This window comes from Beta vulgaris, chromosome 8, assembly GCF_026745355.1.
Source record: "Beta vulgaris subsp. vulgaris cultivar EL10 chromosome 8, EL10.2, whole genome shotgun sequence".
In the NCBI taxonomy this organism is placed as follows: domain Eukaryota; kingdom Viridiplantae; phylum Streptophyta; class Magnoliopsida; order Caryophyllales; family Amaranthaceae; genus Beta; species Beta vulgaris.
The window spans coordinates 45,291,223-45,309,291 of record NC_079209.1 but is presented as its reverse complement, the minus strand read 5'-3'; the positions used below and the strand labels follow the sequence as shown (position 1 = coordinate 45,309,291).

At 36.0% G+C, this 18,069-nt stretch overlaps 1 protein-coding gene across 1 annotated transcript; it reads right to left on the bottom strand.

Moving 5' to 3' along the window:
* Nucleotides 1-4,653: 4,653 nt before the first annotated feature.
* Nucleotides 4,654-17,642, bottom strand: LOC125492727 (uncharacterized). The gene is made up of 4 exons (XM_057391567.1): nt 17,073-17,642; nt 7,511-7,577; nt 6,938-7,425; nt 4,654-4,854 (listed from the first exon to the last, which is right to left on the bottom strand). Exons 1-4 carry the CDS (start codon nt 17,640-17,642, stop codon nt 4,654-4,656), a joined length of 1,326 nt encoding a protein of 441 aa, XP_057247550.1.
* Nucleotides 17,643-18,069: the final 427 nt, after the last annotated feature.

Below are 18,069 nucleotides of genomic sequence, written 5' to 3'. Positions count from 1 at the left end.
ATTACCGCGTCCACCACTATGTATAGCATTTGCTTCTGGTGGATTAGAGCTTTCTATGCATTTATCTCATGAGTGGCTGAAGACCCCGTAGGTCTAAGATTATGATTTTTCAGCAAAAGATCATTATTTTGTTCAGCCACAAGTAGTACTGAGATTAGCTCAGAGTACTTTTTGAAAGCTCTGAACCTGTATTGTTCTGCCAATATGATATTAGAGGCGTGGAAAGTGGAGAGCGTTTTGTTTATCATTTGCTCTTCTGTGATGGGATGATCACAATATCTTAACAATGATACAATTCTAAACAATGTTGAATTGTAATCACTGACCGTTTTAAAATCCTGGAACCTCAGATTGGTCCAGTCATAATGTGCCTTTGGGAGAAGCACATTTTTGTGATGCCCATATCTTTCATTTAGGCTATCCCATAGTTCTTTTGGATCATCCACAAGTAGATATTCACTTTTTAAACTTTCATGTAAATGATGTCTTAGGAGGACTAAGGCTTTTGCCTTTTCTTGTACAGTCGCAATTTTAACTGATGCGGCTGTTGTAGTTGCATCCCCTTGTTGGGTTGTCACATCTTTAATTGTATGTTCCAGTCCTTGGGCCTTTAAATTCATTTGGGCGTCCACCGTCCATTCTAAAAACTTTTGCCCAGATAGATCTAGTATGTTAAATTGTCTTTTCACTAGATCTCCCATTCTTTTGACTACAAATAGGTAAATATTTGAAATTAGTAATGATGATAAATCACATATATATATTATCTCCCCCTGATTTATATCATTATTATTATAGATAAATAATACAAACAAAAAAAACTAAAATAGCGACAACAATAATGAAGCTAAGCAAAAAAAAACAAGAAAATACCAAAAATAGAAACAAAATACAACATGAATAAAAAAAAAAACTTCCTAAAATGCACTTAAAACAAAAAAAATTGATATTCATGTGCATTTTTCGCCATTCTTCCGGGGGAAATTTTTTTTTTTGTCTCCTATTTATGTATTAGGAGATATATCATTAATGCCATGAGGAGGAAAAAGAAACCGGCTATAAGAAATAAGTAGAGTTTTATTTTCCTAAAATCCTCTTCAAAAGAGGAAGATGAGGGTGGAGGACGGTTGTCGTCGGCGTTAAACATGGTGGCCGGAAGGTTGAGGAAGAAGGAAAAAAAATTTGTGGGTTTAGAGAAAGAAAAATCGGAAGAAGATAAGGGATATGTGGTGAAAATGGGGATGGTAATCCGCTTTTATAGAGGGTTATCCCTAACTGTGCAGTTCATATACAGTTAAAAAATATACAACGCAATAAAATTCTAATATTGACAAATATATATTAGAGCATGCTAGTAAATTGGTAATATAATATATGTAACTATAAATGCAAAAAAGTAGAAGATTAGAGACAATAATATATAATAATGTTCTGAATGCTTGTTCCCTGCATACATACGACATTATTGCACATATAAGACATAATAATGCTATCATTTACTAGGCCGTCCATATAGGGGCAATAAAAAAAATTAACCTGTCCATATAGGCGGTTTAAGAGCAGATAAAATAAAATAACGTAAATAAAATGTCCTTGCCCTCCATGAAGGTGGCGTTAAAATTATTTGTTTTCTGCGTTAGTAGTATGGTGACGTTTACTACTAGTTTCTTCCTGTTCATCTCTATCTCTTTTATTACTGGGCGGAGGTTGATTTTCAGCTGGTTGTATAGGAGGGTTATTATTGGTGTTGGGAACAGGGGTTTGTGGGTTTTCTCTGGTATGAGTATTTGTACCGTTGTTACGGTTACTGGGTCGGGGCTGTATTACAGTTCCCCTCGCTGGGTTGGTAGTGAATGGCACATTGTTTCGCTCTATCCAAAAATAAATACCCGAGACAGAGACATTGTGTAAAACAATGTTAATCCCGTTACTTTGTTGGTCCATGTTCGGGTAGTAAAAGGTTGGGCTTGGAAAAAAATTTAAACTTAAAAACAAAATGGATGTAAAAATTTTAAAGATACCTTAAAAAAAATTTCCGGTAGAACACTCGTGCTGATAACGTGTTGTGAGAAATAGAGAGAGAAGTTATGCAAATATATCAGAGAGTATTGTATATTGCATTGATGTTCGGTGTATTCACAAATGGTAGTATTTATAGGCACAAAACTTACTGTGTATTTGCATAAATCAACAAATACGGCGAGAAAAACCTACCATGCATTGAATGCATGGCAGTGGAATTCATTGTGCTCAACAGTGGAATTGGTCATTCCACTGTTTTCACAACATGTATAAAATAATTCTCGATTACTCTACACCAACCCCGGTCCCCTCCAATAATTCTCGGAATTTTTGTCTAAAATAGTTTTATCGATTTTTTCATTAAGGCACCGTTTGATAAGCGTAAAACGTTTTTATGAAAAATAGTTTTTACCTATTTTTAGTTTTACATTGTTTGGTTGACAAAATAGTATAAAATTATTTTTCCTTAGGTTAAAATTACTCTCGCAATGATGGAAAAACATTTTCGCTTCAAAATGAAAGGAAAAATATTTTCCTTATCTCTCTTGTATACTTCTCTCACTACCTACTTACTTTCGCTTTCATTTCATCATTTTTCTTACATGGAACCAAACAACAGAAAACTAATTTTGAAATTGTGTTTTGCATTGTAGATTGTTTTCCATGAAAATGTTTTACGCCCTACCAAAAAGAGCCTAAGTATTTACAGTTGAAGTTTATGAAAATGCATAGGTCTCGATCAGGTTTATAGGAAAAACCAGATCAACTGTAGTCAATTGTTTCGATTTTACCCAAGCCCAGATCAATTTAGTTGGTGGTGTGGCACAAATTTCATAATCTCATCTCTCTCTCACTCAACTGATCCGGTGGGCTGGCCCAATTTATATACTCGTGCACCCGTCTCTCATTTCTTTTTCTTTTTTTTTTTTGCTAAATAAAGAATTTCATTCATTACATAATAGTGTTGAAAATATTATAATCTGAACTTAAGTGTTCAAGACAATAACTACGGGGTGGGGAAAATCCTAGTTACAACAGATTCATCTTCCCTGACTCTACATGCCTTCCCCATCGTATCTGTCACTTGGTTGTCCGTTCTACTACAATGTTTAATCAGATGCTTCGTCATCTTCCTGATCCACGACCTGCACGTACTTAACACATTGGAGTAAAAATCTGAATGCTCCTTTGGAAGAACCTCAATCTCTTTCTAACAATCGGATCGGAGTATATGAGGGTCTTGGGGAGGTTATGAGTCTCCGCAAAATATAAAGCTTCAAGAATCGCAAGAAGTTCCACCACAAGACAATTATTAGTATAAATGTTTTTCCCGAACCCCACTAACCACTAACCCTTCGATCCCATAATGCACAACTCCACCAATTCCCACCACCTCAAAAAGACCAACAAAATAAGCATCAAACATGTATCATTCGATAGTACTGAGGATGGGAAAACACAGAGGTCCAAGTTGCACTATACTACTCTTACCCGTAGTCGATAAATACTCCCTTGCACTTCTCGATGCCCAAAAGTTGATCACTCGTTATCACATTCTCGAATAAGATGAGAAGTGTGTTCAAGCTGGCAATGACATCTAGGACCTGAAGCATCCTGAACAATCCCTCTGATTGTGAAAAGATGCTTATGAGGAATGTGATCATGTCATAACAACCACATAAAAATTTGACCTTTGGTTCCCTTTGCCTCTTCCAAATCTAAGACAAATCCACATCAACCAAAGGTTGGGGAAAAAGGGCGACATAAGCAGATATGAGTATAAAACCCTTATGATTCACAAAATTTGAGATAAGAAGATCCTCCGAAGAGTTTTTAAGAGGTGGGGGAATATTAAGAATACGATTGATAATGTAACTCGGAAGTTTAGGCCTTAAAGCAGCGAAATCCCAACGCCCTGGGATACAAGACTATGAACTTTCATGGCGTTTTCACTAGAACATAGGAAGCCCTGGACCCAGCTACGGAACAGATTTGATAACTACTGATAACTCTCGTATAGAGTATTATAAAGGAAAGATCCATTCGGTAATGAACTATTAGTTCTAAGCCATCTTTGGCGAAGATCCTTTTTTGGCTCTCTTTTTAGCCCTATGTCTCTTATCCCTAGGACGTCTTCCTCCACTAGCAGTTTTTTTTTGTTTTGGAAAACTGGAGGACCAATCATCATACCAAAAACAAATACTCATACCATTGCCTATATTCTAAGAACTATTATGACTCAGTAACTCCCATCCCTAACCTATATTTTCCAAATCCCAGACCCATATCTAAACTTTATCACGCAATTATTATGCAAGTATTTCGATCTAATACACTTTTGAGCCAGATTAGGTTGATTCTGAGCTAACTTTCATCCTAACTTAGCCACGAACGCCTTATTCATTAACTTTTGGCTTCTAATTCCCAACCACCCTAACCTTTAGGAAGGAAATTAGTTTGTCTACTGACTAAGTGAAGCTTCTTTTTTTCCCCTTTCTCATTTCACCCCTCTCTTATTTCATGCCCTAACCTCCCTCATCTCCTATCTCATTCAACCCTCTCTCATCTCCTCCCTCATTTCACTGACATAACCCCCTCTCATCTCCATCTCTCAATCTTTCGCATTTAGTGTTAATTATCCAAATTATCATTTTCAATAGCCACATCACCTCTATTTTCCGAGTCCACATTTTGATTCTCCATATCAACATTCTCGTTAGTAACCTCATTTTCAAGAATTTCATCATTTAGCTTCTCAATATTTTGATTATCAACATGAATATGAGGCTCTTTTATAATAAATTTATCAAGAGCTCCTCTTTGAGATTGAGGCTATGTTTGGCAAAATTGACTAAAATAGACCTGAAGCTGAAAAGGTGACTGAAACTGATAAGTTAGTAGTTGAAACTGATTAGGTACTGAAACAATAAGTTACCTTATTGTATAAATTGTTTGGTAAAAAAAATCAGTAGCTGAAATATTAAATTAAAAAAGAAATTTGTTGTTATTATACAAGTTTGGGTATCTGGCCAATAAAAAAAATAAAAATAGTTAGATGATTATGCAGTATACTCCCTCCGTCCCAATTTAATTGTCCCATTTTAACCATAAAGTAGAGTATTTTTTGGTCAAAATGGGGCAGTTAAATTGGGACGGAGGAAGTAGTTTTGGTCATATCCATGAGTAGCCATTAAAACTAGGTACTCCTCTCTGATTTTCCACTTGTACTAGAGCCTATAGAGTACTTCTTCATTATCATAATTGGGTACGCATCCTTGTAATTTCTTTCTTTAGGTCACCAAAACCCACGCACCTATCTCTTTCACAAACTCCTTTGGTATAATAAAGATTTGCAAACCTCTATAACCGTACGACTGCTTGAAGGTTGGCAATTTTATCATGAAAAATCAAACTATTAAACCCAATGCTAAACTAAAACCCCATATTAAATTGGATTTTTTAACTGGAATAATACAAACTTTGGCCGGTTCTCTCGCAATAATACAAACTTTAAATTATTTTTTAATAATACAAACTTTAGGCCAAAATTCCTCCAATGGGTCATGACCGGCTATGAACTTGTTGTTGTAGGTAACCTGCTGACATGACACTTACCGTTGGGAGACTTTTATTACAATTAATTTAGGCTCTTTTTTTCGTTATTTTCCCAGTCATCTTCTTCTCCACATAACTTCTTCCTCCATTTTTTTTTCTTCTTCCTCCCTCAAATTCTTCTTCCTCCCTCAAATTCTTGTCACGATTCCATAAATTTCGTCCTCAAAAACAAAATCCCAATTCCAATTGGAGAATCTGAAGCGTAAATGGCTGCGAAAAAACAAACTTCTGTAGGTTCCTCCTCTGATTCTAGGGGAAATTCTCAAGGTTCCACGAAATGTTCTTGTGGAAGAGAACCTGTTCTTCGTACTGTGAAGCGTGGCGCAAATGTTGGACAGAAGTTTTATGCTGCCCTTTATGGCCTGTGAACATTTTTTTTTTACTTGAATTTTTTTAACAAATTTGGGAAATCTAGGGTTTTTATTGCAACTAATTGACTGTTGTTGTATTGTAGGATACTAAGTGTGATTTTTTTAAGTGGTATAATGAGCAAGGGACTGAAGTTGATGATCTTAGATTTCAGATATTTGAGAAGGAGACTACTTTAACTGAGATGGAGTATAAGAGAGTTTAATGGCCGAAAAATCAAAAATTGCAGCTTAAAAAGGACAACTTGGAAGAAGATGTGCAAGAAATGAAATTTGAGCTTTCACAACTGCGTATTGAGGTGCTGAAAATGTCACGCAATGAGAAGAACTCGACCTTGGCTTTGTTTGTTCCATGGCTTATTTTTGCCATTTTCTTGTATTTCATTAAGTTACTCTAAGGTTGTTAGTATAAGGTTGCTATTGGTGGCTGTAACAAATCTGATCCTTTGTCTTTATAATAAAAAAAAATTGTTGGAACCCTTCAAGTTTTTGTCATGATATTTTGCATCTGGTGAATAGAGGAGAAATGTTTGGTATTTTGCAATGGAAAAAAGTTGAGTCAAATGCTTATCCATACATCCAATTTCACATACACCAACTGTTTAAAATAATCATAAGGAGAGTCAAATGCTCATCCATACATCAGTAGAAATGTCATAATTAAATTGTGGACTAATTAATTACCATAATGTACCAAAAAATGACAGCCCTAGTTACTCTACCTAAAATCAGTTCATAACCAAAAAACAGAGCCCTAATTCACTGAGTTGCTTGGTGAAGAGTGGAGCATTGGCTGGACTGTGAGGCTTCAAAGACTTGCTCAGTAAGCATACTGGGGGCAGCATATCTTGTGGCTGCACAAAATGTTGGTTGAACAAGTTAGGTGCAAGTTGAACAAATGTTGAAACTAAAAAAAAATAACAATGACTTACATTGAGAATGGGTGAACCATCATCCCCAATGAACACCCTCACACCAACTGGGACCCTCCCCCTTCCCCTGCCTCTTCTTCCACATCCCCTGGAACCAACTCCACTTCTGACCATTTTTCCCCCTCTGCCAAGCTGAGAGGGTTGTGCAGTTGCATTGTGATGAGTTGAGTTTGTAGTAGGTTGATATGTAGCTTGTGGTGGTTGGCCATCCTTCATAGGCCTCCCCCTAGGTTTTTTAGGTGCGGGCTCAGGCACAGTTATGGTGTCCCTGTTTGGACGCCTCCTTTTATTGTGGCCCTTCACCTTGCATAGGCTACAAGTCATTTCAGATCCAGTTCTCTTCAAAGTCCCATGCTTCTTAAGGTCTTCCTCAAGGTCCCTCCTCCTATTCTTTCTAGGTCTACTTGGACCTATTTTGATAGGAGGGGGTTGTACTTCACATGGCACCCTTGGCCAATGTCTTTCCCCTTCTAATGGTGGAATGGAACCTGCACATTTAACAATAAAGGAGTTAGAGATCATCGAAAGTAGGCCAAAATTACAAATGTAGAAATCCAAGTTCAAATGATTTACCTGCATATGCTGCTAAGCAAACATCCTTCCTGTAAAAAGGATCAACAAAATTTTCAGCTTCCTTGTTCTGAAAAAATAAATACATGCAATGGCATGACAGCAAGGCACACCCTTCATCTCCCACTTCCTACAGGTGCATGTCCTTGCATTTAGATCCACAACCAACTGGTCCAAATAGTCACTAGTAGAATCAATGCTTATTGTTGCGGTCAAAAAGTGGCCTATTGCTGCGGTTTTGGACGCGCAACAATTAAGGGGGCAGCAATAGGTAATAATTATATTGTTGCGGACTTGCGGTTTAAACCGCAGCAATATTTTTATGTATTATGTAGCTAACACGAAATATTGTTGCGGTTTCTGGCCCAAAACCGCAACAATTATCCTTAAAAAAACAATAAAAGGAATATTGATGCGGTTTTGGGCCAGAAACCGCAACAATGTTCCTTTTATCTATTATTAAAAAATAATAAAAGTAATATTGCTGGGGTTTCTGCCCCAAAATTGCAGCAATACTACTTATTAAAAAAATATTAAAATGCATATTGCTGCGGTTTTGGGCCATAAACCGCAGCAATATGCCTTCTTTTTTTTTTAATTTTTATATTGTATTTAATATTGATCGGAAAGCTATATATGCAACCTTGAGGAAGCTATGCAGCAATATGCTATTAAATTTTCTGCATAAATTTCGGCAGAGCTCCGTTTGTAAATTGGATAAACCCATAATTGGGAATTAACCTGTACAACAACCAATAACATCTCTGAGATCCACCATCCAAGCAAATCTGAAATTCCATCAAACGACCACCATCTCCAACATTCATCATCCAATATTCAACCCAACAACCAACATCATATTCAACCCAACAACCAACATCATAAACACAATTCAATAATCCAACAAAAATATTTAGCAAATCCAACGTATATGTATATATCATGAAATCTAAATCACTACAATGTTGGTTGGTACAAGATGCAATAATGTATATGTTCGTCTAAAGTTAGAAAAACAAAGAAAATTAACATAAACTAACTAACCTACGCAATGCACTCATCAATAAAGTATCTTGCCCACTTATTCTTCACCTCATTGATTTGATCCTCCGTATAAGGATCTTTCGTAAAGGTTTGAGCAACCTGAAATTAATTTACCAAAGTTAGCATCAAATAGTTAAATATATTAAATATGAAATGAATAATTATATGAACCTACTTTGTCCAAATCCTCCGAACCAAAATATGAAGCGAGTACGTCAAAAATGTATCTAATCACAAAATAACCGCACTCCATGCCTCCTTGTTGTTGCGGGCACTTTATCAGAAGTTTTAAGAAAATGAGATAATTTACCATATAATGAGAATAAAGTAAGCTTTTAATTGAATCAAGCAATTCTATTATATATACCTTAACATTTTTCCACAAAAGCTTCTCCCGATGAACTTTGTGGCCGCTCATCCGAAACCTCCTAAAAGCACTAGATAATTACAACATCAAATGATTTAATCTTTAATTGTTCTATGTTATAATCTCAATTCATTTAAAATATATCAAACGTATATCAACTTACGCTATCATAGGCGTTCTAAGCTTTAACTTCCGCGGTTTGTGAAAGCTGGCAGAATCGAAGGTATAAATTATCCAGAGTAAGGGACATATGACAAGGAGCATCCAATGTTGGCTATTACAACATTGAATAACAATAATTACTTAAAAAGTCACATATCATGCAACAATCAATATTTGAGATATTAAGATAGAATATTACTCTTGAAAGATTGGCGCGAACATGATACTAGCACCTACATCGACGCATCCCGTCATAGCATGCACAATGTACTTCGTTACCTGATAGGCGTGTCGCGCACCTAACAAAAATAAATAACCTAACTAATCCTCCTAACTATGTAGTAGGGTAAGTCAGAGTCGATCCCACAGAGAGAAAGTTGTTCTATGATTAGCTCTTAAATAATGGTAAGACTAAAGGAGATTAATATCAATGATGCGAAAACTATACTAATCAATAATATATATAAAAGACTCTACAGTTAAGTATCCCCACTAGCACGAAATAATACAAAATAATTTCTACCCCAAACTAATAAATTAAATGTTCACAAGGAAAAGTACACCCTATAAAGTACCATAAACCTCTCCCGAGTATCTATGGCTTCTCTAATATGCATTCAAGCCTACTCCCGTGGAATCATGCAAATTAAAGACATTAAACACGCACTTTAACTTCCTAACAATCCATTCTACCTACTCCCGTGGAGAACTTCATGTCCTTAATTGAAATACTCAAATCCGTCAAAATCCAACTCCCGTTGTGATCAAGACAATGGAATCATAACAATACTAGTTATCCCTAATCTAGTATTGGAATATGCACAATCAATTAAGCAAGAACAATTAACAATTAATATGAGAATTTAAAGAAACAATCATGAATTAAATCATACTAGGGTTCAACTTAACCATAGATAAAAGAAACTACTCTATCATGAAATAAATAATGAAATCTAAAACTATAAAAGAAAACATAATTAAAGAAATCAATGAAAGAAACTAATGAAACTCATGAATTAATGCCAAAGAATAAAAACTAGGGTTTACACTAAAAACTAGAGAGAAAAAGAAGAAGATAGAAAACTAAAACCTAAAACCTAAAAAATAACGTGAGGGGAGGAGAGAGAAAAGAATGAAAACCTATCTAAATAAATATTCAATAACCTAATATGACTTGGAAAGTAATTTACAAGATAAGGAAAGATCTTAAATAAATCATTAATAGCGGATTAGTGATCCGCGCGTACGCGTGGCATATTCCAGCAGAATCAGTGCAATCTTCCGAAAGGCATAACTCCTTGACTAAAGTCTCCTCGGGGCGTGCCACCTATCGTTGGAAAGTCTTCAAGTCTAGTTTCCAAATATGCTGGAATTACTCGATTCTAAGAATCACATCAAAAGTTATGATCAGAAGAGTAGACATGACTCCTTTTTCACATTTCTTCTAATGATTTTCCGCTTCGTTTTCGCTCAAATTCGTACTATATAAATATCTATGACGATCCTTATGCATTGTAGCTTCCTTCCAAGTGCTCCTAATCCTCAAGCTTAATTAATCATACTCCAAATAGTCTCAATGCCTGAAATTCATCAAAAACAAGAAAACATACCGAATAGGATAGAAAAATATAACTTAAGAATATAATGCATCAATGAACCTAAATATGAAACTAAATGCTCTAAAATGCAACCTAAATGCAACTAAAAACTATATATAAATTGACTTATCAAACTCCCCCAAGCTAAACCATTGCTTGTCCTCAAGCAATAAGACATAGACATCGGAAAAGTTAGACAACCTACAATATAGGACTACAACAGGGCTAAACACTCAATTGAAAACACAAGAGATATAATCACTACATAAGCCAAGCATCGAAACAATCTCGAACAAAGCCGCATAGCATGTCATGTATCGCAATCGACTCTCCAATCATACCACAAACCATCTCCCCCAAACTGGATTTAACCAAACCTGTCAGACCTCACTATAGTTATGTGCACTCAAATCTCTCATGTGTTTAAGGGATAAATAATGACTCTCAACCTAAATCAGTCGACTCAGATGAAGCAAATACTCTTTAACTTTGACTTTTTGACTCACTTAATACTCAACAATACAATACATAATGATCAAGAGGACTTTTAAGGGTTGTAATGGGGCTGAGGTTAAAGGTATGGAAATAATTTGGGAATTGTGGTGGAAAAACCAAGAAGGGGGAGCATCATATAACTGAAAACATGACCTAAAAGTCAAACAACTCCATGCAACAACCAACAATCTCCAAAAATAATCAACAACCTTTTTCACTCAAGAAATTCAATCATAACCCTTTTTATTTCACTTTATTCACAACTTTTTTTTTCACTTCTTTTTCATTTCATTTTTCACTTTTTTTTTCACACTTTCAATTCAATTTCAAAGCTCACTAAACATATTTTTCCATCCTTCTAAACCACAAATAGAGCACTTTAATTCAATACAAACTAAACCAAAACTAATACTCGCTCCCCCAAGCTAGGCTTGGGACAAGAATCAAATGAGGCAAGGTTTATAATGTAGGTAACAATCAAACAAAGTCAAAAAGGCTCAGCGGGGCTAGAGGAAGGATAATATGAAAATAAGAATAACTCTGGAGCTAAGATCATCAAATGAAACGCCTCAATCATATCAAAATGTATGCACTATCAAATATCAAGGAGTACCAAGTCAAAGTCAAGATCAATGCAACAACGAGGAACTAATCACACATGAAAGAACATAACTGACACAGATACGTCAGTTTATAGGCACAAAGCTCACTTAGGTTAAGGTGTCTGCATAGTAATGTTAAATCGAGCCAGAGAGAGATCAATCAATCTTACCACAAACAATCAGTTGCGAAACAATCGTGCTATGAAGTATCATGAACAAGATGAGTGACACTTAACAAATGTAGTAAAATATCAACAAGGTTCTCAACAAGTTTTAGCAGTAGTCCCATAGATGCAACTAAAATGAGATGAAATCTAATATGAGATGAATAATATGAGATGAATATGCTAATGCAACTAAGAAAGCAGTACAATTTTTTTGGTTACACGTAAACTCCCACTCCTAATAAGCAGTACAAACCGTGCAACATCCTACGAAAGCAATGAAATCTACACTAAAAAGCAATAAAAGATAGAATATTCCTCCCCCAAGCTAGAATTTGCAGTGTCCTCACTGCATAAACCAGTTCAGAAAAGGAACGAAACACAACCCCGGATCACCAAATCACCAAAGTCGCCCACAAAAGCCACAACACCAAAAAATATACACAAATCCCGAAAATCGGCAAACTAATAATCAATTATTACAAGATTCTCAACAAGATGGCATCAAAAAAAAATCCAAGCAAAAATCTGAGATGAACATTAACAACAATTATAGGTGAGAAAAGATGCGTACACCCAATTAATTGGGGAAGACTCAAATATTCTCAAAAATTATGTGTAATGCTTCACGAAGGTGAACTTGAATCAATTTGGGCCTTCTTGAATAGAATCCTATAACAATCATTGATAAAAAAAATAAATTAGAAACCATGGGAAAAAAAAAAAAAAAAAATTGAAAAGAAAAAGAAAAGAAAGAAAAAGAGAAAAAAAAAAAAGAAACAGATTAAATGATGAATACTGAACAGAAAAAGACGATGAAAGAAAGAAAGAAAGAAGAAATAAGGAGGGGCGATAGTGCCATGAGAAGGCAGGCCGTATGGAGGGTGGTAGGCGGTCGGAGCAGGTGGTGCGCAGGTGGACGGACAGGCGTCGTCATCGTGGGTCACGACTAGCGCTGTTTTGGCGGCGAGCAGGAGGCCGGCGGGTCTGGAACGGAGTGAAGCAGAGGATGACAGAGAGGAGTGTTCGAAAGGGAGGATGACAGGGATGCTCGCTGCGGTGGTGGTGTGCGTACAGGCGCCGTAAATGATTCCGGTGCGGGTGGTGTCGGTAAGGTGACTGCTGGGCTGAAACGAATGAATCCGGCGACGTGGTGGGGCTGGGGTTCTGGGCAGGGCTTTTTTTTTTTTTTTGATTTTTTCGATGGTTCTTAATCTCCGTCCACCTACAACAAACACACAAAAACCAATATGCCAAAGTGAGTAAACTCACTAAAAAAAAAAGAAACAAAGACAAAAATCATAATAAAAAGTAAAGAAGAAAAGATAGAAAAATAAGTTAATGCTCGGGTTGCCTCCCGAGAAGCGCAAATTTAAGGTCTTGCATGACCGTTTAAGACTAGTAGATCACTCATAATAGTTCAATGCTCTAAGAAGCTTATCATATGTTCCTGCAGACATCTCACAACATATTATATAAGAATGAAAAGGAAAAATGAAAAATGTTAGTCCTAAAAAATTATTAAAACTACAAAAAGAAAAATCAAACGAAAAGTTATATTTACAAGAAGAAAAAGAAAAATCGTTATTCTTTTTACATGATTCAAAAGAAGGAAAAGAAACAAACTGTACATTATTTACATTATCATGATAGTCATTCAAAAGGGGAGAAAAAAGGAACGATGGAGGATATAATATAGGGGAAGAAGATATAATATCAAGTTTCTCAGAGAATGGAACATGAGACTCAAAAACAGTAGGTGTTACCGATAAAGACTCATAAATCACCTCATGCTCAACTTGACTTTCCTCCAAAGAGGAAATTTCAATCATGGCTTCTTCCTCCTGCAAAACATCCATCACATTAGTTGTTCTTTCAATCTTTTCATCATCCCAATAGCTCTCATTTATTATCCACCCCTCATTATCATCATAAAAAATATACGGTTGGAGATGAGAATTTTGATTATAGTAATCAAATTCATATTGAGATGAAGGGGTGATATCATTCACTAAAATCACATCACAAGACAAAATATCATGAGAAGTGGAGTGACAATTAGAACAATGAGGAGGTGGTGTAATGTAAGTTGGGGGTAGAGGAATGACTCTAGCTGATAAAGACATCTCCCACTCATAAGTATCCCTAGCCAACCACTCAATTAAATCCCAACAATAATCAGGCAATTGGAATAGAAATCCTCCATTACACATAGATTCTACCACCATCCTAGTTTCTTCATTTAACCCCTCATAAATCACTAGACACATATCCCACAGTTCAATTCCATGATTAGGACCAATAAAATCACCAAGTCTATGATAATACTTCCAAAACACTTCATTCTCATACTGAAGAAAAGAAAAAATTGCTCTAGAATTACAAACATGTCGGGGTTCACAGAACATATGAGGTAATTCAGGAGAACTCATGCAAAAATTGGGAGGATTTTGATATGATGCATTAAAACTGTAAACATGAGAATTCCAAAAATTATTACTATGTTGCCTAGCAAAATAATTATCCCCATCATCAAAATAGCATGACTCCATGATACAAAAAAAATAAAAAAAATAAAAATATTCACAAAAAGGGGAAAAAAAAAATATATATATATACAATTTAGTTTCACCAACAATAAAAACTAACTAAAACAAAACCGTCTCCCTGGCAACGGCGCCAAAATTTGATAGGTGTGTCGCGCACCTAACAAAAATAAATAACCTAACTAATCCTCCTAACTATGTAGTAGGGTAAGTCAGAGTCGATCCCACAGAGAGAAAGTTATTCTATGATTAGCTCTTAAATAATGGTAAGACTAAAGGAGATTAATATCAATGATCGTCGAAAACTATACTACTCAATATATAAATAAAAGACTCTACAGTTAAGTATCCCCACTAGCACGAAGTAATACAAAATAATTCCTACCCCAAACTAATCAATTAAATGTTCACAAGGAAAAGTCCACCCTATAAAGTACCATAAACCTCTCCCGAGTATCTATGGCTTCTCTAATATGCATTCAAGCCTACTCCCGTGGAATCATGCAAATTAAATACATTGAACACGGCACTTTAACTTCCTAACAATCCATTCTACCTACTCCCGTGGAGAACTTCATGTCCTCAATTGAAATACTCAAATCCGTCAAAATCCAACTCCCGTTGTGATCAAGACAATGGAATCATAACAATACTAGTTATCCCTAATCTAGTATTGGAATATGCACAATCAATTAAGCAAGAACAATTAAGAATTAATATGAGAATTTAAAGAAACAATCATGAATTAAATCATACTAGGGTTCAACTTAACCATAGCTAAAAGAAACTACTCTATCATGAAATAAATAATGAAATCTAAAACTATAAAAGAAAACATAATTAAAGAAGTCAATGAAATAAACTAATGAAACTCATGAATTAATGAAAAAAGAATAAAAACTAGGGTTTAGATTAAAAACTAGAGAGAAAGAAGAAGAGAGAAACCTAAAACCTAAAACCTAAAAAATAACGTGAGAAGGAGTAGGAGAGAGAAAAAGAATGAAAACCTATCTAAATAAATATTCAATAACCTAATATGACTTGGAAAGTAATTTACAAGATAAGGAAAATCTTAAATAAATCATTAATACGCGGATTAGTGATCCGCGCATACGCGTGGCATATTCCAGCAGAATCAGTGCAATCTTCCGAAAGGCATAACTCCTTGACTAAAAGTCTCCTCGGGGCGTGCCACCTATCGTTGGAAAGCTCTTCAAGTCTAGTTTGACATGACTCCTTTTTCACATTTCTTCTAATGATTTTCCGCTTCGTTTTCGCTCAAATTCGTACTATAAAATATCTATGACGATCCTTATGCATTGTAGCTTCCTTCCAAGTGCTCCTAATCCTCAAGCTTAATTAATCATACTCCAAATATATCCTCAATGCCTGAAATTCATCAAAAACAAGAAAACATACCGACTAGGAGTAGAAAAATATAACTTAAGAATATAATGCATCAATGAACTTAAATATGAAACTAAATGCTCTAAAATGCAACCTAAATGCAACTAAAAACTATATATAAATATGACTTACCATTACCTCTTCCGATGCATGCACCTCTGCAGCGGTACTTTGTGGACACATCTAGCAAATACGTGCAATAACATCCCCAAATTCATCCAAGTTCGACTGTGTAGCCCTAAAAATTGGCAAAAGTAAATTATATGTGAAAGATACAACTACCATATAATTTAAATGTAAAAAAAATCATAACTTTGATTATTGTTACCTCATGTACACTTGGATAATAGAAATATTAATCATTTCTCCTTTCAAAAACTGATAAATATCTTCCTTGGTCAGAAAAGCGGTGCCATCATCTTTTGAATAATGGAACAAGGATTTCGACAAGGTAACACCAACAGAATCATCATCTGCGACGGCAAGGGCAAGCGTATCTGCTAATTCCCTGCACTCTTCGGTGAGGGAGTCCAAGAACGATCGATCATCGATAACTGGACTAAAATGAGAAGCTGAACCGGCTGAATGCAGCTGGCTAGAAGATCTTACAGCCTCCCCCGAAATCCCTTTTTGTTTTTTAGGTGTCGTTGTAACCTAATAATTATTTTTCAAAACGCGCATAAAATTATGAAAATTTTAAATCGAAAGCTATTATTTTTACATAAATGGAGGCCTATATGAACAATTACCTCAACACTTAACATTTGCGCTAAATTTTTTGGCCATTACACCCAAGTACCCAAATTAGTAGTTGTAGTGTCGATCTCATATGCAGGGACGGGAACAGGTAGTGGCAAATGACCATATTTCTCTATAATTCGATGAATTTTCAGTTTCAGGTGATCATTCATCATTCTAGTCCCATGAACTGTAGTGGTCTCATCAAAAGCATAAGATTATGCATCTGCCACTAGACAAGTCTCTCCACTAGTTGGATCTATCAAACATAATTGACATGGAATCTCGTCCTAACAACAACGTAAAGTTCATGTATATAAGATATTATTTGATATTATTTAAATAAAACACACATGTATATATGATAATTATTTGTATAAAGGACATGTATATAAGATAATTTTTTTTATAAAGCACATGTATATATAATAATTATATGTACCTTCAGCTGAGGAGAATGAGTGTCGGAAAATCCAGATAGTGGAGTACGTAGCTGAGTGGGCTGTGAAGCAGCTACCTCAGGAGATGGCCCAGGAGACGGCCCAGGAGATGTCCCAGCACATGGTGAAGCAGATGGTGGAACAAATGATGGAATAGGTGGCTGAGTGGGCTGTGTAGGAGATGGCACAGCAAATGGTGGAACAAATGATGGAATAGGTGGCTGAGTGGGCTGTGTAGGAGATAGCACAGCAAATGGTTGAATAAATGATGGAACAGGTGGCTGAGTGGGCTGTGTAGGAGATGGCATAGCAAATGGTGAAGGGAAAAAATGATATAACCCAACAAGAGGCTGAGTAGGTGGTTGTACATGTGAAGGAGATGGAAAAAGAGAATATGTCCCAGTAGGTGACTGAGTAGGTGGTTGAGTAGGTATTTGTACATGTAAAGGAGATGGCTCAGCAGATGGTGAAGGATATAACCCGGTAGGTGGATGTGTAGGTGGCTGAGTGGGCTGTGAAATCATCACATTCTGCATATATGTGGCGATAACCTTCCTCCACCTTTCACTCATTTTCCGTATGAGTGCCTCCTCTTGTTCCTAACTCGATCTCGTATAGTGCGTACGAGGTACGTACCCAAAAGCCTTCGTATAGCCAACATTCACCCCTCCAAAACCGTAACAGCGACCCGAATGATCTGGCTTCTCTCCAAGAGCCATAAAAAGGGCGTCTCTGTTACGTACCGGAATGAACTCACCCTTGGCTTGCTTCTCCTTGTACTATAGCTGCCCAAAACGCAAGTTAAATGTAATCATGTAGTTAATAAATGAAAAAAGTATTCATGTCAAAATAAAAGTTAATTATAATGATAGACATACGTATTTGTCAGCTGCAATCTTTGTTTCCTCAGCTGGAATAAATCGCTGTTTAGTAACAGGATCTTTCTTATGCATCGCGCACCACCAATCATCACCCCGGTTAAAAGTGGAGGACACCGAG

Bases quoted from the DNA above. Each gene is read 5' to 3' on its own strand.
- LOC125492727 (XM_057391567.1), bottom strand. From the start codon at position 17,642: ATGAGTGAAAGGTGGAGGAAGGTTATCGCCACATATATGCAGAATGTG. The intron at 7,578-17,072 runs GTACATATAATT...TTATTTTTTCAG, and splicing joins CTCATTCTCCTCAGCTGAAG to AACAAGGAAGCTGAAAATTT. The intron at 7,426-7,510 runs GTAAATCATTTG...TTAAATGTGCAG, and splicing joins TTGCTTAGCAGCATATGCAG to GTTCCATTCCACCATTAGAA.